Genomic DNA, 26,652 nt, shown 5'->3' on the forward strand with positions numbered 1-26,652 from the left:
TCTGCAACTAAAGACAAAACCATCAGGTCCACGTACAGCAATATGTTAATTACTATATATATGTATATATATATGTACTTGAAGAAATATTGTAATAAAGATAATGTTACATTTATCTTACCGTCAACTCTGCACTAAAGGCAATGGCATTATGTCTATAGCATCATGTTATTACATACAATGTACCTTTTGTACTAAACCCAATGTGATAATGACAAAAGTGTCATGTAACTGCACTAACGGCAAAGTTAATATCATATCCCTAGAATCACAATACAGTGTATTTAAGGCAATTTAATACTGTACTAATATGACTAAAGCCATTGTGATAGTGACAGAAATACCATGTAACTCCACATTAAAAGCAGCAGAATCAGTTGTTTCCAGCATCATTTACTATGTACTTGTTGCAATTCTGCACTAAAGGCAACAACATCATAATTACCCTGCTAGTATTATGCTACTGTAACCTTTGATACAATACTGTCATTAGTACATAGTAACAAGATGCAGGGTCAGTGTTACATGCTGACATGAACTTGATGCTTGGCATTGAATATATAATAACATAATGATTGGAATGTTGTGAATTATGTGATGATACTTTGTTATTTTACTAATTCAAATTTAAGTGACAGATACTGGTCATGGGATTAGTTTTATTTAACATGAACATGGTATTTAGAATATGATGATGTTTATTTTCTACCATGTGACATGATGCTAAAAACATAACGATATTATCCTGTTGCATAACATATATTTCCATTCCATTGTTTATAGCAGAACAGGATTGATTTTAGGTGTACATGTGTTGAGCCCTGTAGCACATAAATGTAAGGACATGATGACTTAATGTCATGTTTAAACATGATTACATATTGTCAGAATATGGTACATGTATGACTCAGACTGTAGGGACTAATGATGACATAATGTGTAGTATAATGTGCACAATTTGACATGATCTCTTTAAACTTTTCATAGTGACTTAGTGCTTGGAACATGATGGCCGTTTCTTAGATTGAGTAATCACAGAAATATAGTGATATTCTTACTTACTACGTTATTTGAGAAAAAAGGTTAGTGTTGGTAAAGGTATTGGTAAAATTTGCTTTGAAGAACTTGTTGAATCTTAAACTAGCATTAAGTGATTATCATTTTTGTTAGCTGATAAAAAATGAGGCGATAATGTTTGTAGGTTTTAGCCTAACAGTTAAAGAATGTTACCCTTTTCAAGACTGATATGTAGGTATGTTTCACAGATAGAGTGCATATATTATTCTCTATTGCAACAGTCATAATGATTTAAGTGGACAGTGCCAATGTATGTGCGTAAAGAATTATAATTATGCAAACAACATGAAAAATTATTGACTGTGTCAGATACCCTCCCTTCTTCGGGTGCCTGGAAGCACAGTATTCTTTAAATCACTCAGGGTACCATAAGGAGCATCTGAAATACTAGTCAAAATAATTCGACGTTCAGATTGTTTTATATTTGTGACTGGCAATCTAAACGTCAAAACTTTGAAGGACCAAAATAATGGAGGATGAATCACAGTACACAGTCATGTAAAGTTATTGGTTTTATCGCTTGCGCATATTGGCGTGTATACACGGTAAACGTTAATCGTGTACAGTACATACTAGCATTTAGGAGTGACCTGTCGCTTTTATTAATAGATTTGAAAGGTTACTGGAATAAACCACTTCAGTAAAGGGGTACCCTACCTTTTTATAACTTATTTTTATAATAAATATTTAAATGACTGCCTTCTTCGACAATTAGACGCAGTGGTGCAGTGGTAAGCGTGACGGCTATAAAATCTTAACTTTTGTGAGTTCGAATTCCAACGGAGATCAACATATATTTTTTCATTTTATATTTTGCTAACATACATTTTAAAATGATGATAATGTTAAACATGTATTTGAATTGCATTAGTTGTATCCTTTTGCTATTTTCGCATATAACATAGTATTTTTTCAAATATCTTCTTGATTGTGAATTATTCAACATGGTTGACATAGCTCTTGACAATTTGGTCATTCAGTTAGCTGATGAAACTGATTCAGAGGAAACTAACACCGCCAGCGAGTGTGAAGATGCTCCATTGGATGCGTGTGTTTGAAATGTATTGAATTTACTGAAATTGTACGAATGAAATTAAAAATGAAATTGAAATGATGAAATAAAATGAAATAAACATGAAAAATGTAAATAAAACAAATTCAATCATAAAACAAATTGCCCTGTGCTGGATTCGAACCAACAGCCTCATAATCGCAAAAGTTAAATCTTTGAAATATATTTATAGTTTTAAAAACGTCAAATATCTTTCAAACCCTTATATAATAAATGGAACAGTCTGGAAAATCCAAATCTAAAAATAAAAGCGACAGGTCGCTCCTAATTGCTAATACATAGGTTTAAATCAGCAGAAAATTCGTAATTTTGAATATTATTTTAATAATTTTTACATAAATCAATGAGGAATTGAATCCCCTTTTGATACATATTTTATTTGAATTTATGGCCAATTCATGAAATAATCGGCATTTAAACCTATAGCATGTAAAGCGTCGGCAGCGATGAAAATTTCATCGGAAATTGCTTCAATTATTTTGGTCTTTTGAGTGTTTGACGCGAGTGGGGATATTGCCCATATGAAAAAATTATCTCAGTATTTCCTAGGATTGCGTCAAATTAGTTGGACTACTGAAATACCATTTACATTATAGTTGCTTAGCAAGGAAATTAGAGAGAGACACACTGCATGTCAATTACTTGTATTCTTGCATTAAATGGGAACTATTCGTTTATATAAAATGCTGCAATAGAAAAGCTTATATTTGTATTGAATAGTTATAGGAAAATTGTCATCTCGGCCGTGTAAATATGTTCATAGATAAACATCAGTGCATGGCAGTACCAGGATACCATAACGCACCGTTGACAATTAATACAATACGGGTATTATGTTCAACTTTCCCTACCTCGTAGTTGTCGGTGTATCAAAAACGGTTTAAGATTTAATTGTGATACCATTTAGTCTGTTAAATGTTCATACTGATATGGTATTGTAATCTTCTATTGCCATTTATTACCGCCACTTAATTCAAGAACGACAATTGCAGGGTACCCACCTTGTACCCTGTAAAGACCAATGTATGCCCCAAATTTAAACAGGGTGCTTAACGGGGTCGAACGTGGGTGTTTAAAGCTTAAACCATCAGTGCTACTACTTAATCTTTAGAACAATTTAGTTTATTAAATTGATATTGGGTTGTTTGTAAATAATGTCCGAAATGAACTGTCAGCTGACTGAAGTTTTGAGGCTATATGTAGCTAAATGTGATGACCTGTCTTTGAATGTGATATTGGCATTGGTCAGGATGAAAATTTTCTCCACAAATAGTCATTTAATGGAATGTAAGAACATGTTGACACACTGAGATATGGCCAGTCCAGTGGGGGTTTAAGCCTGCGACCTTCAGGTTTAGTTGCTGTGACCTTGTCGCTGTAACATCAACATCTTTATGAATTTGTTTTTAGATTAATGCAGAAACAATTGCATACAGTATAGTTTATTTTTTCATGCACCAGACAATTTTCAAAATTATGTACTTTCCCCATGAAATCGTGACTCACAATAATAAAATTGTTGTGATAGATTTATTCAAATGTGTTTAAACTAGCTTGGTTTTGAAAAATAATGTATTACATTTTTGTGGTTGAGATCATGAGAGCATTAATTCTGTGAATGAAGAAAATCAAAGAATTTTATACAGTTATATATATTGAAAAGTGTTTACCGGTACACCAGTGGATAGCAGAATATAAAGTGTTGTTTTTGAACATTTTTTTTTGATAAAGTTGAATAACTAATAAATTTTATATATGGGGAGGGCATAGAAATGGGCTGTCTCTATCAGTGGTCTTAGGAACTCTACAACACAAAGGCCAAGTTCACACTTGGAGAACAAAGGTATAGGTAGGGTCTGTTAGTGTCATGTTAATAACAGTGTCTGGCTCAAGTGTTCTCGATCCATAAAAGGACTGTCATACATGGGACATACCCTCAAGGTCACACTGACTCATGTGTCTATTTCATGTCTGCCATCTATCAAGGATTTCAGTGTTTCCCCAAAAGGGTCAAGGTCACATTTAGAGGTAAGGTTTCAGTCCCATCATGACATGTTTCCATGTCCAGTTAGGAGTTCACAATTTTTAGGCAGTTAAATGCAGTTAAATGTTGTTTGGAATTATTGCAACTTTAGAGAAAAATAGCTTTCCTTTTACACGCCATGTACCCGGATAATCCTAGCTCTGTTCAGCGACCCTAACTCAGTGCCAAAATGGCTGACAGAAAGACGATGTATGTGGTTAATTTCCTTGTCTTTTTTCGTGTTTTTATGTGAGTATGCAATGTTAGCGTAAAACTTTTGATAGTCATAATATCCTGTATTGATAACATGTTTTGTGTATTAAATATTTCAATCGAAATGTCAATTATGTGGCTGGAATTCATTAAAATGTACTCAAAAAAAGTCTTCAAAATGAAAATGTTTTATGTTTCTAACTGTTTTAAAGTACCAGAAATTGCAGTAAGACCTTACTTATTAAATGTATTAGTTCCATAAATATCTCTTTGACAATGTTTAACAGTATCAAAGTTTGAAATCGATTTTTATAGCTTAAAAATTGTATTGATTATGAGGTGGATTTAAATTTGCGGATAATTCCTAACTGGTATAGGAAACAGCGTTGGATAAATACGAACTTAGAATGGATAAACACCTAACCAAACGAAAACTGCTGTTCGTCTGTGCTTTTTTATGGACTGCTGATGCTCTAAGTTCTTTGATCTACCCACCCCTGCAGGGATGTGGGATTCCTATGTCCAACTTATCCGACTCGTGATTTTTTGCCGGCGGACAAGTGCATTTTTCATTCTGTGTGTCCGCGGACAAGCATACGTTTTCAGGTATAAAATGAGAAAACATAAAATATCATTTAGATTGTGTGTTGCTTCAAGTGTATGGAGGTGATAAAGATAATGGGTTCTTTGACTAGGTCTCGCGCACACTGTAATTCGGTGACTATGATAAAATATCAGAGAAGATTTAGATACAAGAACATTTATTTAACGTCGGAAAAGTATAAACATATAACGCTAGCTTAAAGCTATTTTCCGACAAACACATGTAAATAAGCTCAACATAAGTAAAACAGCTGTAATAAAATGCAAATATGTTAAAGCACATTAAAGCAAATAAAGCATCTGGCTCTAAGTAGATAGAAACAAATCACAAATTATCACATACATGTTACAGCGCATTAAAACAAAATAGCACATATGTACTAGCAAATAAAACGAAAAAGTAATTTACCACATACAGATTTAGCACATTTAAAGCAACATAAAAAAATTAGCTGACACTACACAAAAATAAGAAGAGTCACATTTTACAACATGCATTTAAAAAAAAAAAACAGCATAAAAGAAGAAACCATATACATGCTAAAGGGAACATAAGAACTACTTAAAGTAGCTGAAGAAAAATATTTGCATCATCAGCATATAGCATTCTGTAACTAAAACTAAATAAAAGGAAACAAGGGTTACACACAGAGAACTAAAAGGACATTTAAAAACATCAGAAACGTAAACAACTTAAAAAAAGTATTATGACAAGTTTGTAAGTAGAATTCCAACTGCTGAGACAATAAGTCACTGTCAAAGGAAATATTTGACCCAGTAGTCAGCCAAATTAAAATCAAAAGCACACAGAGATCGCAAGTATGACTAAAACAAGTAGGAACGTTTTAAGAGTCTTTCTCTGAATTCATCTGGCTTTGCACCATTGCGTGACCAGTGTTTCGGGCATGACCTCAAAAGATCCTGAACACTGCTTACGCGATTTCAGACTTTTATAAACGTTAAAAGGCAAATATTTCAACAACTTATATTTTACCGCAGTTACTGTGATATGCTTTTCTTTTCATTGTCCTAAATAAAGAATTCAAACTCCAGTCTATTCGCGCTTTCATGAAGGTTTAATATTACAAACCAGAGCAAGAGAAATTTGACTATGGACAAGTGGATTTTAAGTGTCCGTGGACAAGTGAAAAATGTAAGGATACCCACACCCCTGTCCCGCCAGTCCATGCATCACTCCTCCACCCCACCACACCACACACACTTTTATTCCCTATTTACCGTCTGAAAAATATCATATTTAATAATTAATCATAAATCTAATCCCATTTAAACAATATCAAAAATATTCCATTAGCACCTCTATAAAAATCTCTTACACTATACGATATACAAGATTTGAAACAAACACAATTCTTCTGAAACAAAGAGGTGTGTGTGTGTGTGTGTGTGTGAGAGAGAGAGAGAGAGAGAGAGAGAGGGGGGGGGGGGGTTGGGAACTACAGAACTTCGAACATCGGTGGTATTAAATAATTTCTTATGTAAATATATTAATAATTTTGACTTTTATACTGAGTTACTTTTTAGGGGTTATCCAGATTTTTCCAAACATTGCTATTTGCATAATATTAAAATTATGAAAAAAATATTTGACTGTAGTGGGCATACATGTAACATCCTAAAATTAATGACAAAGTTTGAAGACAATACCGCTTATAAAGTAATGTCTACAATAATCAGACCCTGTACATGTCAACTCATTCATTACTATAGAATACTAGTCAGTTAGGTGTTTATCCGTCACACAATTTCGTGTAAGTTAGGTTTTTATCCATTCTTCATGTAAACTGAGTTCGGTTTTTATCAAATCAAAGTTATGTTTTTATCCCTTTTCTCGCTGTCACTACATTTGAACATGTATTGTGTCAACATGTAGTGGGTTAACAACATAGTGTAAAGGGGCCTATAAAGCAGTATATCTTTGCTTTCAAACAACAAAATAGTCGAGGCATCAAAAGCATAGAAGTATTTTTAAAGATTTTTTGTAAAAGTTTTCATTGAAAAAGTTGCCTTGTTCGTCGTTTTTCCACCTGAATACACAAAGGTTGATATATTTAACACGATACATTTTGAAATAAATATACACTTGATCAATGGAGATAGATATAACAACAGAAACATTCCTTTATACATCGTAATTACGCAGAAAACAAAGTTGTATCGGCTTTACATCCGCCATGTTGGCACTGAGTTAGGGTCGCTGAACAGAGTTAAGATTATCCGGGTACATGGCGTGTTTTATGGGTCATTTTAACATCCCTACAATTGTCTGTTGTACATTCAGAAAACATTTGTGCCTTCCAGATGAATTTATTCTTTCGGAACACATACAGAATTGGCTCAAATTTAATAAAGCTGCAAGATAAATTTCAGTGATGTATTTTACCTTGAAAGGTTCCAGTGCTCTGTGGGCATGTGTTTTATGAGCTTTTTAGGTATGTTTTAAACAAAAAGTTAATGGAAGGCCACTGAATTTCTGTGGATAAAAATAACCTTTAGCCCACTGGTGGCAAGTGATTATGCCTTTGCAACCAGTGCAGACCAAGGTCAGCTTGCGCCTGCACATCTGTGCAGGCTGATCATGCATCTTCTTTACTGTATTCTATTTGATCAGTAAATTTTCAGTGAACACCCCTTCGAACTATTGATGGTACTGCCCAGATTGAATGATGGACTTTTTTTTTAAATCTCCACAATTTAATATTACTAGGGTCTGTTTTTAGTCCTGACTGTCCGCAAATGCCATCAGTAAATATTGATATTCCTTGGCACAACAATAACCTTACATGTCATACAAAAGACCCAAGCTGGTAGCTTCAGTGTCATGGTCGTACCATCCGATATATGGATATCTCTGCCATTAATAACTAAGTGTTGTAAAAGTTAAAGACTGGTGTTGCTAATGCAAGCCATTAATGCGTTTAAGCCTCAAGTTTTTAAATTGTAAAATCAGATTTTGTTACATGCAAAAGATCTTTAAGTTCTTGTGAATATGCTTTTGTGATAATCTACCATATAGGCCCTGCTAGAGATTCAGTTGGCACAGTATTTTGCACAATAGTGATATGACCGAGTGAAAGCGGCTTTATTAGGGCCGAAGAAAAAGTGCATCTTTGTGGGATTCTGGTTTAGATGATGGTTATTTTCTATGATGGGAAAGAACACAGTTATGCAGTTTTGAAGGGTTTGTTCTTTTCAGGGGTTCAGGTTTAGAGGGGTTCCAGTATTTTATGGTGTATCAAATGTGTCACCTTTATAATTTAAAGGGCAAGAAAAGCCTGACAATAAGTAATTTTTATATGAAAACCATCCTAAAACCTCTCATAATGCTGAAAGAATTTTTAAAATTGGGTAACTATTGAAACAGATATGGCAGTTTGAAATTTAGGAAAATGGCTGCATGATCATGGAGGCAGTCATTTTAGTGTGTTCATGATGTCATTTACACACTGGTGAATTCTTTGTTAATGCTGCATTTACACTTAGCCACAATGTCCACAACTTGAGCGTGGGGGGTCGTGGGATCAAATCGTGGTGATCTTGAGGGAACTTGGTGGAATCGTGATGATTGTAAGGATCGTGACAAAATTTTTGACAGTCAAAAATTTTTCACAATTATCCTGATTTATCGTTAAATCTTGAGAGAGCGTGATAGAACATGGAAATCATTGTAGAGCATAATGCAGCTTAACAGACCTTAAAGTAGCACATCAGACCTTGATGCTCCATCATAGGGGGATCTTGGTGAACTTGGAAACACGATTCTAAGTTCCACTAGATCCTGAGGCATCCTTACATAGTTGACGTAGGAGCCAACATCTTCACGCCTGAATTCTCTGTTGAAAAGTTGGGAGTATTGTCCCAATTGGTGCCTTCGGTTTCCACTTAACCATGGTTTCACCAGGTCCTAGGCCTTCTATTTCTTCTTCTCCTTCCTCTCTCTTCTATAGATCCTGCCCTGTTTCATCCCTTGTTGCTGCTGCCGATGAGTAACTATTATAGGCATACACGAAAATTGCCAGTTCAGCATCTTGTTCATCTCTTTGATGCATAGCTCGTTCCTCTTTGGAATCTTTGGTGAGAATGAGAGGATGACCCATGCCTCCTATTTATACTCCAATCGTGCTCAAAATATGACAATCTTGATCAAATCGTGGCCATAAATCGTAGGAGAGCTAAACAGAACTTGGTAACGTGAGGGATCTAAACAGAACGTGACAAAACGTGATAGCATATTGTGGTAATCATAAGAGAACCTTGAGAGAATGTGATGAAAATCATAGCAGATCTTGACCGGAATTGTATTGGTTTCGTAATAAAATGATACAGGTAGTAACAAAACCTACTGAGAGCGTAAGAAAGCATAGGAAAGCATAAATTATATAGTAATACAAAAGTCATGCTATAAATCGTGGAGCTCCGTGCTTTTTTCAAATCGTGGACGTCGTGGCTAAGTGTAAACGCAACATTAACAAAATAACCTGTTAAATAGATCAATTTAATATGTTTCTTGAGTGTAAGATGTAAAACATGGTAATTTATTTCATTATAGCTTGAAAAGGTAGAAAAATTGTTTTACAGAAATAAATTTAACCCTTAGCCTGCTGGCAGCAAGTGATTCTGCCTTTGCAACCAGTGCAGACCAAGATCAGCCTGTGCAGGCTGATCATGGTCTGCGCTGTTCGCTATTCAGTCAGTATATTTTTGGTAAGCATCCCTTTTAACAGTTAATTGTACTGTCTAAATTGAAAGATGGACAAGTTCATTATAGAAATTTAGCAGGATAAGGGTTAATACAGTTCAGATATGTATTTAGAAATTTAATAAATCCGCCATTTTGTTTTTTGTTGCCGTGGAAACAAAATGGCCACCAGTTTGATCAAATATTTAAATGCTCATAACTTTCTCATTTTTAAGCCATTTTGAAAATTCTTTCACTTCTTAAAATGATTCAAGAAATTCTAGAAAACGGAATTAACATAATTAAAGAACAACATTGCTTTTTTCTTTAAGGACAGTCCATATTTAATTGTTAGCAGTATTAACTGAATAAAAGATTTCATGATTTAAGATCTTGTTAACACAAATGAACTGACTCAGTTCATGTCAGGTCATAATGTATTAAATTTACCAAACATCGGTCACAATTTGGTACGTAAATAGTTTATATTTGTACTATAAGCGTTGTTTCATCAGTTATTTATAATGTATGGATATTAATTAGTAACAGTCATTTGCATTAATTATGAAGTATTGCTTTTGAAACACAGCTTTTATTTCCTTATGTGTTTAATTTGCTATTTTTCTTTAAATTATTGTTTATTTTAGTTTCATTTTATCATTATTTTTACCTTATTTTTATTTGAAAATTTAATACTTAAGCAGTGACTTTTTAAAGTATTGGAATTGGAGCACATTAAAATGACATTTCTGGCCAAAAAAAATTGCAGTTTTAAAGAAAATTTTATAATTTCGTCATTGGGAGTCAATTTCTAAAATTTTTCCGATTTGTTTTCTCAGACATACATATATGGCAACAGTGGTAAATGAAAAAAGTCTATTTAATTTTTCATCACTGCATTTTGTACTTAAGTTAGGAATAAAATTAATATATGGTACAATGTAGGCCTATGAAAAAAAATGGAATAAAGATGTCTGACCCTTTGAAATTCTTGAAAAAGAGCAGTACTGTTGTGAGGATATATATTTCCTTCTGTTAGTGTTTCTAATGAAGGTTATTTATTTAATGAAATGCATTCTGTCTAGTGATGTTTCTAGTACTTAATTATGGTTGGCTTATTTATGGGTGTTTATGAGAGTTCTCTGAATGAACTATATTGTTTGTAAACTGGTGCAAACATTGAGGGGGCATGTGATATAAATATATCTTCCCATCATCACCTCTATCATGTGTGATGACTGAGTGATAAATGTTGCAGATATATGTTTGCTGAGTCAGGGGTGTAGCTATCTGATGTAGTGGTACCTTCCTGTAACAAAAAGTACTAGAAAATCATACTAAATATGAATACAATAGTATGAATTTTACAGTGTTCTTTCAAATATTTGTTAATTAACATTTAACCTGCTAAATTTCTAAAATGGAGATGTCCAGCATTCAATTTTGGCAGTACCACTTAATTGTTATTCAAAGTTGTGTTCACGCATGAAAATTTACTGACTGAATAGCAAATAGTGCACTGACCATGATCAGGCTGATCTTCCAGGTCTACCATGATCAGGCTGATCTTGGTCTTCCCTGGAAGCAGAGGCAGAATCACTTGCACTGCCAGCACCTCATTGGCTTTGTAAATTTAATCACTGCATTGATATAGTATATCAGTATATCTGACAAAATGATAATTATATTGTTTGTTGACTCAGACCAACTGTCTGTCATTCAGGTTTGGTTTGTTAGTATACAGTCTCTAGCATCCTCAGTTCTGAAGTAGTATTAATTAACTTGACCACAATGTATGTCAGACCACAAGATACAGGCAAAATGTGATATTGGACAAAATTTCTCAAATAATACAAGCTTGAATTAGTCAAAATTGCATTATCATTTCCGGCTTACAAACAATACTCAGTTGAAATTGATGGTTTATTACCATGGTAGTTCATGGGTTACCATGGTAGTTCATGGTCATGGGGCATTAACCATGGTTCACCATGTGCGGTAATTGGCACCACGGTCATAGAACATGGTATCAGACCATGGTTTTTGAGCGTGGTCACAAATCGTGGTCGACCATGGTAATGGACTGTTTGTGAACCATGGTAGTTCATGGTCAAGGGACCATGGTTGACCATGGCTGTGGTAATTGGCACCACAGTCATAGAACATGGTATTAGACCATGGTCAAAAACCATGGTTATGGACCACAGACAACCATGGTTGACAAAGGTCAACGACCATGGTCAACCTAGGTGATTATTGACTATCAAAAAAACTGTGTATTATGAATTTGAAAGGGTTATGAAAATACATGACAATTGCAGTCTATATCTATTTTTGCAAGTCAGTCATTTATTTGTCATAAAAGAGCTAAGATGACAACAAATTATAACCAGACTATGAAAATTTACCTTTGAATCTGTCTATAAATGCAGGAAAACTATTCTATAATTAGGAAAACCTTTGGAGCCAAAATGCAGTCAGGCGTCTTTGGTGCATTGTAAAACTTGACAAGTGTGAAAATCACTAACATGACCATGGTAGTCCATGGTCAACTATGGTTGAAAAAAGTTGACCATGGTCAAACTTATGATAATCTTTTCTGACCATGGTCGACCATGGCCAATCTTATCTCACCATGGTATTTGATGGTTGACCACGTAAGTTCACGGTCAACCATAAAAAACCGTGGTGACCATGGTCAACCATGGTCAACATTTCGTCTGGGTACTCAGATTTCATGTTAAGATGAAATTGGGCAAGTTTACTGTAATATTAAACAAAAGTTATGGCTCTTCATTGAGTCACAATTTTCACATTGTTAAATGAGACAAGATTAAAATTGTTCCAGGAATATATTTGAGTTGTGGTCTTTGAAGTAATTGACCAAAGTTTCCAAGTTCCACATTGCGAACAACATACATTCTGCAACCTTGTTTCGCATTTCTTGAGTATATTCTTCATGAAAATTGCAAAGAATGAATATGTGTACAAGACCAGAGTTTTAGCCCTTAAATTAGTCAAGTTGCTGTATTTCTTATTGTTAATATGTATATAGCTCTCACTAAAGTTCAATAATTTACACAACTGCTTCAATAGCACTAGAGTTGTGCCCCTTGAATTAATCAAACTTCGCTTTATAAAGGGTTGTTGTAACTGAATGACTTACTTTGATTACTTTGATTTTTGAAATATTTTTCAGATCTAGTAATTACTCGACCTCCGAAAAACGCCACTGTCTTAGAGGATACACGTTTATTGATGCACTGTGAAGCAGCTGGAAATTCAAAGCCTCGTATCAAATGGTTCCACAACGGTGATTTAATGAGTAGGATCGGGACTAACTACAAGATACGCAATACTGGTACCTTGAGATTCCGCCAGGTGAAGGTTGCAGATCGTGGAGTGTATCGCTGTAAAGTCGAGAGCGGAAAAGAATCTCTGTTTTCTGATCCAGCACATCTTGTTGTTGAAGGTATATATACAATAATTGAAAGTAATGAAGTTTTAGTTTATAAAATAAAAAGCATGAATTTGTCTTAAGAGGTAAATAATTTGTTACTTGAGACTCGAAGACTAAAATTAATGTAACATTTTCTCGTACTTAAGGAATTTTTGTAAACGAATTTTTGTAGACTTCAAATAAGAGAGAACTAAACCTTGGAATCATTATAGATTTGAATCCATTTGTACGTATTTAATACACAAAATGAGTGTAACAGTCATTGTCTGATGACAAATATTATGTATGACAGTTTTGATGTTTACTCATATAATTTTATATTAAAAAAACAACAAATAGATTGAAAAAAAAACCCCAGTGAAAACGTGTTTGCACAACATGTAAAGGATTTTGCCCAGAACTGACCAGAAAAATATGTGAATTAGACTGCAGTTAATTTCTTCCTGAAAACCATAGAAGCTTACAACTGCTGTATGTTACCCAGTGAATGGGCCGTTAAAGCAATTTTGATTTTTGAGATGTTTTGTCTGTGTATTTTGTGTCATTAGATATTTCAGCAGATGTTTCTATATTTTGCTTCTGTTAGACATGAACAGTCTGGCTGTAATCAGCAACATCAATTAACACCTTATGCAATATAGGTGCATCCAAGCAAACGAGTTGAGACAGTGAAATAATTACATTTACACATGATAAAATGTTTCGTATGTGATTGTTTTTCGTATTTACCCATGCAGAGTTTGTATAATTACTCATAATTACCACAGCAATGAGGAAATAATGTTATAGTTTGGTTTGGCAGGAAGGAAAAATTCATGTTGTTTGTTGATTTCCATACAGACACATCTTTGATGTTTTCTCTGCCATGCCAACATTGAAGTCTAGGTTACAAATATTTTGTGCTGCATGCATGTCTCTCAGACATTGCCTTGTATGATCAAAAGTGCTTTAGGGAAAGCGCAGATCCCTGTGTGAGGCGTATTATGTTCTTATTGACTATTTGATAAAAGACATTTTGTCTGAAATCATTCGTCCCACACCTCTGATTGATGTAGGTAAGTTGGCATTTAGTTGCGGAGAACAGGTTTGTACTAGTACAGAATCCAGGAACACTGGTTCAGGTTAACTGCCTGCCACTATATAACTGAAATACTGTTTAAAAACAGTGTTAAACTCGAAACAAACAAACCAATCAAAAGCGCTTTACAGCTTAAGTGATAGTGCAGGATTACAATTGATTATACAAATGACAGCTCTGTAGAAGATGTGTTTTTGACAGTGATGATATAAATGACAACCCGGTTGAAGAATTTCAGGAGTTACGGCTCTTGATTTATAAAAGAAATGCTGCATTACACTAGCTCTACACGGTAGTGTCTTCATTTTTTTTCATGAAACCTCAGAGCTTCAGATATATTGTTGCATGTCTGTGTAAATATATTGTGAAATTTACAGAAAAACACATTGAAAATTAAACTGATGTGTACCAATATGCATTGAAAAAAAATGGAATCCGTATTGACTTGATTAAAATGTGTATTACATTTTTCATAAATGTTTATACTATATTCAGATATGGAATATTAGTATCTTTTAATAGTGGTATGTTACTTTTAACATTGTTTGTTGTATCTTTTAGCTGAAGTTGAAATAATCAAGCAAACTCCTGAGTCTGGAAAACTCATTCTGCCTTACAACACAGGAGTCAGGTTGACATGCTGGGCTGCTGGAATACCTGGTCCAAAAATGCAGTGGCGCAAAAACGGCGTGTCTGTGAGTAATATGCCAATTGCTTTCACAGCTCTCACTATATAACTAGTGTGCTGTTCTCATTTATAGCATAATTATTCACCATTTTGAAACTGTTTCTTAGTTCACTATACATTAGCACTGGTATTACCGGGTAGTCAAGTTAGGACAGGCTACAGATGATGCTCTGGATTTAACTGAATTCGATATGTTAAGAAAATGGCAACAGAATTGCATCAGGCAGATAATATTGGTGGTTTTCATAAGGAATTTGTTAGATTAGGAACATTTAACTATTAAACTTACTTAAATCATACTGCCATGATAGCCTAGTGGTAAAGCAGCAGCTTCGAGTGCAGGGAGGTCATTGGTTCACTCCCTGGCCGTGTCATACCAAAGACATGAAAAATGGTACTATTAGCTTCCTCATTAGAAACTCAGCATTAAGAGAATAGTTCTAGGGCTGTTCTGTGAAGAGTAACCCTGGAAGCATTGATCACCTCATACACATTTAGAGCTAAATAAACATTACAATATACTGTTTTGTATTTCAGATAATTGATGTTGAAGAACATGGAGTTGTTATAGAGGAAAAATGGATTGCACCTGACAGTATTTTAAGCTCAGTTCTACACACCGGCAATCTCACTGAAACAACAAACTTTGAGTGTGAAGCCGTCAACCAAAATATAGGAGGGGATTCGGTACAGTCAAAGGTGTTCAACATCATAGTTAGACAAAATGAAGGTCAGTATAACTAATGTATCCTTGGTCTTAAATGACATAAACCAGTTGTAAAAACTCAAGCCTCTGACTGGACGATTTTTGGATCAGTCTTGAAATTGACTAATGACAAGGTTGCACTTGGATGCTGGTTGGCAGCCACAGTGTTTTAACATTGAAGTCATGTTGTGATACACATAATGCATGCTAGCGATAAAAAATAAATTATCCTAAAATTCAAAATTAATTCATTTGATCTTTTGTAGGTTCTAATACAAAATTTTCAGGATAGTGCTAAGAAAATATATATTTACGTTTATGCAGGAAATATTCATTTTAGTATTTTTCAGACTTTAAGATGTTACAGTCTGTCCTATTCTTCCAGTACTTTAAAAGCACATCAGTGTAATATCTGCCTGCCAAGTGTCATAGGGAGAGCACAGATCTACAGATCACAAGATAATGAGTTTGATCCCCGGGAAAGGTGTACTGTATGTTCTCGTTGACAATTTGATTAAATACATTGTGTCTGAAGCAGGGCTCCGGAAATTTTGATAACTCAGTCGGTCCGAAACGAAAATCCTGATATCGGCACTACCCCACCCACCGCATTCTCAATATTACACATTTTGTAAAACGTGATAGAGTAAAGAAATAAGGATGTCATTCATTAAATATGAGTTACCGGTCACCGCGAGTTTCCATACAATGAAGACAGTTATTCAGTGTTATGAGTGATCGTTACTTTGTTTAAATTTCGATGTTTTTCCGAGAAAGTACTTGCAAGGATAAAATTGCCGAGGCACGTAATTAGTCTAAAAGCCAACGCACGTGACTTTGGTACCGTATACACAGCAGATAATTTGTGATGTTTCCTCATTCTTTGAAGGAATTCTATAAAATACAATGCGTCAAAGTGAATTACACGACATATATTCTCTGCCAACAGCCTCAGTATTTTAAGAATACTCTGCCGCGGACCGAATGTGTCCGATATGTGAACGCTGAGATCGAATTTCCCGCATGTACCAAAAGATCACGTAAGTTGGCCACGGATATTTCATTTCACTTACGTTGTACTTCAGTAAGCAACTACATTTTATAAAGATATATGTTCTCTTCTGATGTAAACAAAATTTCATTTTGAAACGTTTTTTTGAAAAGACCGATTTGATAAACAGCGCCACCGCGGTTTTCTTTATCATTTGTGTTTGCCAGTCCATTTTTTTCTTTTTCTTTTTTGTACGGTCGGGTTGCAAAGACGATTTTCTGCACTTGTTTCAACTGGAGCCCCGAAAAATGAATCATGTAATTTTTTCTAATCAAGTAATTATAGAAATTATTTTCCGTGTGATGTCTTATTAAATCAAAGACCTATAATGTACAATTACAGCTCGTTGATTAAATGCAGTGACCATTTGTTTTTTACCCGTGGTCAAACATAGCCTTCTGAAATAAGCCATCCGTCGGATTCTAAATAAATGAAGTGGATCCCCGTCGAAATGATTTGGATCCAGTCAGAAAGAATTGGAAACCAGTCAAAAATGTTTAATACATTGCAGTCGGCTGTCTGCAAACATTAAAGAATGTGCCACGCGAGCACTGATTGCGTCACGTGCTAATTACGGACCGATTATCAAAGTGACAATCAGACCGATTGACACGTTTATTGATTATCTGAAGGTGCGACCAACAATTTCCTGCTTGACAGGTGGTCGTGTATTGAGATATCAGACCGAAATTTATACTTTTCTCCATTTTTACGGGACCGATTTTTTTCGTTTTTTCACATCACGAATCGGTCTGAAAAGTCAAAAATCGGCCCAAAACCGAAAAACCGGCAAATTTCCGAAGCCCTGGTCTGAAGTCATCTGATCTTCCACCTCTGATCCATGTGGAGAAGTTGGCAGTTACTTGTGAAGAACAGGTTAATACTGGTACTGGTACAGAATCCAGGAACACTGGATAGGTTAACTGCCAGTCGTTACACAACTAAAATACTGTTGAAAAGGGCCCTTAACCCAAATAAACATTAGTGTAGATCGAAACAGGTTCTTGTATTAATCAAATTAAAATTGACACTCCTGATGTTTGTTAATAATTTCATTTGCTGTAAGCATAATGAAAGTGTTAATATTTGTAGGGTGATGGGGATTACAAATCTAAAATATTTCAGCCCAGAAAATCTTAAAATTTGAAATATATATATTTCGTAACATCTGAAAATCATTGACATTTAAGGTGTCGGAAGAACCTGGTTTATTGGTGAGTTGATATGGAAATATAATGCATGAACTTAGCAGCCTTTTGTCAAGCTTGATCACAGGAAAATCTGAGAAGTTCAACAGAAAGAAAGACTTTCTACTTTTAATGACTTTAGATTCCATGAAACTAAATGAATGATATGAAACTTATACAAGTCAATGAATTTATGGTTTTGACTCAATTTATGAATAGTTAAAACATATTTATCATGAAACTTTACACTTATGTGGGAAGTGAATATTCAGATTTATTGTGATCTACTTGACAACCTGGACTCCTATGTAACAAATTATGGCAGTTGTTGAATTAATAAGTTGTTGTTGACAAAAGTCCTAGTTTTTAACTTTAGGAACTTGTTGCACTAATTGCATGAGAAGTTTCAGTTATCCATATACATTTTAAGCTCGCCTGAGCAAGAAAGCTCAAGATCGGCTATTGTGACCACTCTTCATCTGCCCCTATTGGTCAGCAATTTTGCAGTAAACAATACATGGCCACAAGATCTCAGTGAAGTTTGATTATGGGCAAACTTGCTTTAGTTATACTAGAGTAATGGCCCTTGAACTAGCAAAAATTGTCATTTTATCACAATGCCCAGGAGCCCACATGTGCTTGCTACCTGATTGAATTAAACATAATCAGAAGGGTTGTCTTTATGAATGCCAGGTTCAAACCTGTATCAGCTGGGGTCAAAAACTAAAGTTACTTGACAAAATCACAGAAAAATCATGTTAAGGATATTTTAAGTTTATTTTAAAACAAATCATAGAAAAACTATAACACTATAGATGCCACATTTGCACATTTGACCTACATGAAATGTGCATGGTTAGAATCAATGTTGGTGAAAAATTCTAAACTGTGTCAGGATCAGAATTTAATAAGGTCATTTATTGAAATCATTGTATTTTTTTTTTAACACAACTGAGGCCAAATTTTCTTCCTGATATAAACCTGGCCAGAATGTTTCTATTTATTAGGTTTAGGTCAAGCCCAAAACTTGGTTTAAAGCTCCATGTCCAGTTATAGAAAAAAGCCTTGTTAAGAATATAGAAGCTGCTATTTCTTCTTGTTATGCATAAAACCTAGTCAGAATGTTCAGTGTGAAGTTTGAAACATGGTCATCTTGGATCATAAACAATATTTTCACTTGCTCAGATCATATGAATACCTTTGAAACACTCCATGGGCATAGTTTTAAAATGATATGCGAGAAATCTGTACATGATGGTTGTATACTGTAGATACCCATGTATAATGCGCAGTTTTTTTACCCCCGGGACCACCCGCGAATCGTGGGTGCGCATAATATACAGGTATAGACAATTTTCTAACTTCAAAACAAGTTTGTTACCGATGTCCGCCATTTTTGTAAAGGGAAACTACTCCCCGCGCTTACTGTCGCCGCTAAAATCTAAGATTGCCGTTACGTTTCGTAAAAGATCGATGGTTTATTTTTCTTTCAAACAAAATTAATTTCATACAAATTTAAAAGTATTTTGATGAAGGAAATGTTTATAAATCACAAAAATTATGATACTAATTAAAGATTGAGAATTATCTTTAACCGAGATCAAACTGTGAACAACATAATTGACACGAGGTGACACGTTAATTGCCGGTAATTATTGGCTATTTGTTTGTGACAAAAAGACTATCACACCTTTTGTTATTGGTTTGAATTGAGAAGCTCATGTCATTTTGAAAAATACCATTATGAAATATTAAATCAGCTGCTGTTTATTTATTCAAAATAGTTAATTAAAAAGATAAAACAACAAATAAAACAATATTTTATAAGTTTTATTTTCGAGAAAACAAAAATCGATAGTACCGTGAGACCGATACTGCTCTCCACCGCGGAGATAAAATTTATTACCGGTGTCGATGTAAACTCTACTTTTGTTTTCCATCCACCTCAAAATTGACCAAAAATGTTTTTTTTCCCAGGATTTCGGGCCAAAATCGGGGATGCGCATTATACACGGGTGCGCATTATACATGGGTATCTACGGTATGTAAAATCTTAGAAAGTATGTTAACACTAGTCTCATGAAGTACATCAAACTTGGTCTGTGGCATTCTTGCATGCTGCTGCTGATCGAGTTCTCTCAGTTTTGTTGAAATTGTTCTTCACCAAACTTATTAGATGTATACATTCAAGATCAAGGTCAGAAGGGTGACTGAGGGCATCTATTGGTCTCTTTTTAATAGTATTCAAAAGCTTAATTAATTTTTTCAGCAGAGGTTAATTTTTTTTTCACGGAATCTTTTGAAGTTCCTCAGCTGAATAGTTCATAAAATGGTTACCACTTATGTGACAGAAAACGAGCCGCTTGTTTATTAGTCTTACACTGTACCAACAATTATAGGAACTTTAGACACTCACTTAAAATCTCTGAATTTTCATTTTCTTCTGTCAATAAGCACATTGTAATGAGTCGTTATGCCTTTTACAGCTACAAAAGGTTAGCTATATGCAAATTTTATGAGCAAAGTTGTCGAAAATTGAATATTTGGCATTCCAAATTTCAGACGCTAATGAATATGGGCCCACATTCTCGCTTTTTAATGATTTTAGTTTTCCTGGAAATATTCCCTACCCCAAGCTCAGAAATAGTGCTAACCCAGCAGAAAACTGTTGTACCTACTTCATTATATACACAAGCATATTGAGGCCAGGGGATCATTCATCAGGACCTCTTACATTTGTCATCCGTTGGGTGTTGCTGATATGTTGCAAAGTTTATACAGCAGTAGTGTTAAGATTGTATTTTGAGATAAGGAACCCAATTTATAACTATTTCAGTTCTGTCTAAAGAAAAAAACACCTAAATCTTAAAATTATTGCATGCAGTTAAGTTGTATGTAATTGTTAATTGCAGATAAATGTTGGATGATTGATGGTATATTTGTATTTAAACACTTTTGTATAGCATGTGAGTCATGCAGCTACTTTTACAAAAATGATTTCATTAAGCCAGTTTTTCTTTAATTATTTTTACTGTAAACAGAACTTTCGGGAGGTAAAAAAAATTTAACTTCAGAAAATGTACGCCAGTGGTTGTTGACTATTTAAGAATAATTAAGTTATTTTAGAGGTTTAAAATTAAACTGTCTCTTTACACAGGTCTGAGACTGTACGGAATTGATTCTTTCAACCCTTACCACACTAAATTTCAATAATGAACTTGTCCATCTTTCAATTTGGACAGTACCATTAACTGTTAAAAGGGGTGCATACCAAAAGGATACTGACAGAATGGCAAATAGTGCAGATCATGATCAGACTGCATGGATGTGCAGGCTGATCATGATCTACACTGGTAGCAAAGGCAGAACCAATTGTGTCCAGCAGTGGTAAGGGTTAATGTCTTTTGTTGGAGGGAAACAGAGTTGTTGCAAGAAAGACATATTTTACATTATTATATCATAGACTTCTGTTTATTGACATAAGTCTAATTCTAAACCCTGGGTTATTTATTCTAGTCTTACCTGGGGTATCATTTTGCAAGCCTGGATGACTTAAAACACCTGTGCAGTGTGAGGTAACAGAAGAGAATAATCTCCACTGTTGAAGACCACACATGGAACTATCAATCTACTGTATATTGTCAGACCTGTATGGCTTGTAAGACCCAAACTGTTTTCCCTACAGACATATGTTTCTTCATCACAAACACTTAATTTATAATTGATAGTTAGTTAATGGTTCAGTAACTTAATAACTAATGCATACTTAGCAATAAGATAAACTCCATCTGTTATGTATGTAGGAAAGAGGCAGGGCAGTTCAGCCTCAGCAGCCAAAGAAATGTAACTCTGTATGTCAGCATCTTTGGTCAGATACTTCTAACCTCCCTTGCTTTGGCTGCTGAAGCTGATGCAAGGGAGGTAATTTTTAAAATTCCTGGCTTTGTATGAAATACATAGTTTCTGTGGCACAATTTTTTATGAGATAAATGTTCATAATTATGGGTGTTTTCTGTAACTTTGCACTAGGTGCCATTTAAATATTTGACATGGCTCTTTAATTCCCTTTAAAACATATAAATACCTTTAATTGACTGAATTGCAGTATTTTCAAACATATTTATATCTTTTTGCTATAATTGCAGGTTTTATAAAAAAGACAAATAGGTTCAATGTAAGGACTGAATAATGAAGCGTTATTTGGTCCAAAAGATATGACAGTTTATAAAACGAAGCCTTTAGATTATTAAAGTATGCATTTAGTACTTTGCAAAAAGTTGGAATGTCGCAGGTAATTGTCACAAAAATGGATGTAAACAAAAATGATAAAATTTGTTATATTTATGATTAAAATTTGTGGACCAAATTTCCACAAGTACACTAGAAGAAAAACAAAAAGATCAGCAAAAGCTTAAGGCAACTTTATGGTGTTTAAATTATCACCTTGACTGCATTTTTTTTTTTGGTATTCTGAACACTTAAGTCAGAGAACAGTGATGAAATTTCAATACAAAAATACTAGACAACATCTTATGTTAATTTTACAAAATATTAAACAAAACTACAGAGAATCAAAAATCTGTATAAAAAATACAGGTTTTCAAAGGGATTTCTGTAAGAATAACATAATTTTGTTCTCTGTAGAAATGATACACTGAATTTTTGTTGAAATCAAGTTCTGTTAGGAATAGAAGAAACCTTTTAAATTATAACTTTGTGAAATGCCTTTTACTTAAATCCTAATTTCGTCTTGAGTTTGTTTCTTGAAATGGGCTAGGTCCCGGGTTTATGATTAATGATGTGTGTTTAATCTTTACAAAAAACTTTGTAATTTTTCAAAATTAAGATGACATTTTTACAAAAGATTAACAAGTTTTAATTACACTGCCACCATGTGGTCTAAATTTTCCCAGTTAGACCATTGTTAAAATTGACAGTCTCAAACTGTGTTGCATAATGAAAAAACCCACTTTAATTAAGTTTGAAATATCATAATTGATACTATATATGAAAAAAATTGCATATGGGGAATTTGATTTATGAGTTATGACATAATTTACATATTTTTTGATCTGACAGAAGATGGAGTTTTGTAATAGAAATAATAGTTCTTATGGCATGGATTATGTGATTTCCATATTTATAGCTAGTAATCTAATATGTTAGGTATTAGATGATTTAATAAATGTCATTGAAAAACAGTTGTTAAGTGCAACATTAATATGACAAAATTCATCATGCTGAAATGCTAATATAGCTAAATTGGGATTTTTTTGTTGATAACATAAATCAGTTTTGTTATGTTCTTTTTATAATCCTATGATTCAAAGCACTGGTTGTTAGTCAAGCAGTTGGGGAAAATCGTAATCAAACTCCAGGCCATGACATGTCTGGCAGTAGGATTCATTTTTCATTGAGTTACAATCAGTTGGATTGTATATCAAAAATGTAAGTAAAATACATGTTGCCACATGTTAGCTATTAATTAATACTGTGTAATAGTGCAATATACAGTCAATACTTACTGTGAAAAAATGAGAGCTATAACTCATCCGGGCATCAGCATCAATGTCAAGGTTGGTGCTTGTGGTGTCAGCATCAGCATAACACCTTGGTTAAAGATTTATAGAAGCTTTACACAAGGCTTCCTTGTTATCAGTGTTCCGAAATAAACAAGTTAGATAATGTTTGGTAAAATGTAATTCAGGTTATGGCCCTTTTTCAGCTTTGAAAAATTGGTTAAAGTTTTGCATGCAGCTTATAACTATCAAGCTGGGTCTCCATAACAACTATATGTATTGGATTGAGACTTTACAAAGTGCTTCCCAGTCATCATGTCTACTGAATTAACCAAGTTAGATAACTCTTCATTGAATTTAATTCAAATTATGGCCATTATTTTGGTTGAAAAATTGCCATGAAAAAATAAAATTTGTGATAAATTGTAATGAATATAAAATAACTCAGTTATATGTCTTGAAAAGTAATGGCCCTTGTTTGATTTACAATCAGTTAAATAGTCGAATAGTCTTATGGACAGCTCTTTTTAATTTTCCACTGGTGTTTTGTGAGTGTTAAATTCAGAACTTTTTTAAACGTTATATATACCGACCTTGAGTCTTGTATATTTATACAAAAGATCACTTTTATACTCCCAAATGGACATATGTTTTGACCCCAGTGTCCGTCCATCCGTTAGCAATTCAGTATCCGCTCTGTAACTCTTGAACCCCTTAAAAGATTTCAAAGAAACTTGACACAAATGTTCACCACATCGAGATGACGTGCAGAGCTCATGTTTTGGATGGCTCGCTTCAAGTTCAAGGTCACACTTTGGGGTCAAAGGTCATATGGCTTTGTTTCGTGTCCACTCTGTAACTCTTGAACAGCTTGAAGGATTTTAAAGAAACTTTGCAGAAATGTTCACCACATCGAGATGACATGCAGAGGGTATGTTTCAGATGGCTCGCTTCAAGGTCAGGGTCAGACTAGGGGTCAAAGCAATTTCTTGTCCACTCTGTAACTCTTGGAGCCCTTGAAGTATTTTGAAGAAACTTGACACAAATGTTCACCACATTGAGATGACATGCAGAATGCATATTTCCGATGGCTCGCTTCAAGGTCGAGGTCACACTTAGGGTCAAAGGTCATATGACTTTGTTTTGTGTCCACCCTATAACTCTTGAACTGCTTGAAGGATTTTAAAGAAACTTGGCACAAATGTTCACCACATCGAGACAACGTGCAGAGCACGTTTCAGATGGCTCGCTTCAAGGTCAAGGTCACACTTAGGGGTCAATAGTCATACCTTCAGGTGTATATTGTTCTGCATTGTGGTGCTCTTGTTTTGTGGATATTTTCATCAGTCTTGTCAAAATATGGTTAAGGATTTGAATGATATTAGGCAGTAACGTGACATACTGCATTAAAACATTTGACACAAACATTGAAACATTTTTTATTGAAAAGGAGCACGTATTTTTGTGAATAAGTGAAATCAATCTTAGTCTTTAGGCCATTGTCTGTCCTAAGTTTTCCTAACTATTCGACTCATATCAACAAAAGTTGGTATGAGTCATCATTTATAGCATAAATTAGCATTAAATTTCTACTAAGAACATTGTAACAGAGTTCTGGCCCCTGTGAATCTATTAGTCGAGACTATAATATATCTAAGGACATTCTTTGTCATTTATTTCATGCTGTAATAATTCAGAATTATTGGCCTTTTAATGGTTAGAGCTCAAGACTAGAGAAAATCAAAGTGCACATTGAATAAAAGGAAATTACCCTACCAGAGAATGACAATTTTTCTCTTATTGTTACTGCAAATACTGGCTAGGTTTAAGCTTTATTATTTGATCTTTCCAAAAATAATATCATGGTAGTGTTTTTTTAACTGTCTCAAAAAAGGGACAAATTTTCACATTTTTTTCTCTCTCCAATCCCCCACAACCTCAAGTCAGACATATTTTTATTTGGCTGTGCTTATCAGTAGTTATCATCTCTAAAAAGTTTGTAAGATAAGACTCACCATTGGTTTAGATAACAGAGAGAAAAATTATCAATTAATGACTATATTTAAGTCACAGGGGACCAGATAATGGGCTGCTGTGATTGGCTGAAAAATAGAGGGAGAAGTCAGTGATATCTGATCAGATATTTCTTTAAGGCCAAGTATTTAAAAGCAGTGTTGATTCGTTCTTTGAGTGTATAAGAATAATAATGAGTCTTTTCAGTTTGACTGCTAAACATGATTCCAGGTGTATCTGGTCTGTGGCCTGGCAGATTATAAAGAACAACACTTTGAAATGGGAGGTTGTGAGTAAGATCCCTGGCTGTTGTATATCTATCATCGTATCTGTTTCCTGTGACCATTTGACAGAAGACAGTATGTTTAAAGTCCTGTGTCCTCCACCTTTAGTTCCTTTGAGGAAGTTGTCAGCTTCATGTGAAGAGTTACAGACTGTGCTGGTACAGAATTCAGAGCCATGTTAGGTTTATTCAATTAAATGCAGTTTCATTAAAGGAATACTGCTTAACCCTTATCATGCTGGACACAACTGATTCTGCTTTTGCTACCAGTGTAGATCATGATCAGCCTGCACATCCATGCAGTCTGATCATGATCTGCACTGTTTGCCATTCAGTCAGAATCTTTTTGGGAATCACCCCTTTTACTGTCCAAAGTGAAAGATGGACAAGTTCATTATAGAAATTTAGCAAGGTAAGGGTTAATCTCATCAAACAGACATATGAGCCGCAACATGAGAAAACCAACATAGTGCATTTGCGACCAGCATGGATCCAGACCAGCCTGCGTATCCGTGCAGTCTGGTCAGGATCCATACTGTTCACTAACAGTTTCTCTAATTGCAATAGGCTTTGATAGCAAATGCACTATGTTGGTTTTCTCATGGTACGGCTCAAATGCAAAATATAGTGCACCACATTCTGACAAATCTTAATTGTATAATTCACATTCATTTGTGTGTCTAGGAAAATGTCTTTCTGAATAGAATGCAGTGCAGGTATGGTAACTATATGACAACAAAATGATTTAAAACAGTGATAATGCTTTACGATTTAACATTGAAACTGTAGGAAGCAGTTCATTGTTCATGTAATTGCAAAAACTATTAAGAAATTAAAAATCTTATGTCATTGATTATGTTTTGATCTTAATGAAATCTGTTTAGAACTTGTCCATTTTTTTCTGTCACTCAAAGCAGTTTTGGACACCATCTGAAAACTAACAATTGTTTTATATAGCCTTGTTAGGCTGGCTTTCTGTC

General features: G+C 34.4%; 1 protein-coding gene across 1 annotated transcript in view; it reads left to right on the forward strand.

Moving 5' to 3' along the window:
* The window catches only part of LOC123524985 (muscle, skeletal receptor tyrosine protein kinase-like), a 92,206-nt gene that overhangs the window by 12,866 nt on the left and 52,688 nt on the right, over positions 1 to 26,652 (forward strand). The window contains exons 2-4 of the mRNA XM_045303646.2: positions 12,887 to 13,159; positions 14,787 to 14,920; positions 15,451 to 15,643. Coding sequence (XP_045159581.2) covers positions 12,887 to 13,159; positions 14,787 to 14,920; positions 15,451 to 15,643 — 600 coding nt within the window. The remainder of the gene's footprint in view (positions 1 to 12,886; positions 13,160 to 14,786; positions 14,921 to 15,450; positions 15,644 to 26,652) is intronic.

Source organism: Mercenaria mercenaria, chromosome 3, assembly GCF_021730395.1.
Source record: "Mercenaria mercenaria strain notata chromosome 3, MADL_Memer_1, whole genome shotgun sequence".
Lineage (NCBI taxonomy): Eukaryota > Metazoa > Mollusca > Bivalvia > Venerida > Veneridae > Mercenaria > Mercenaria mercenaria.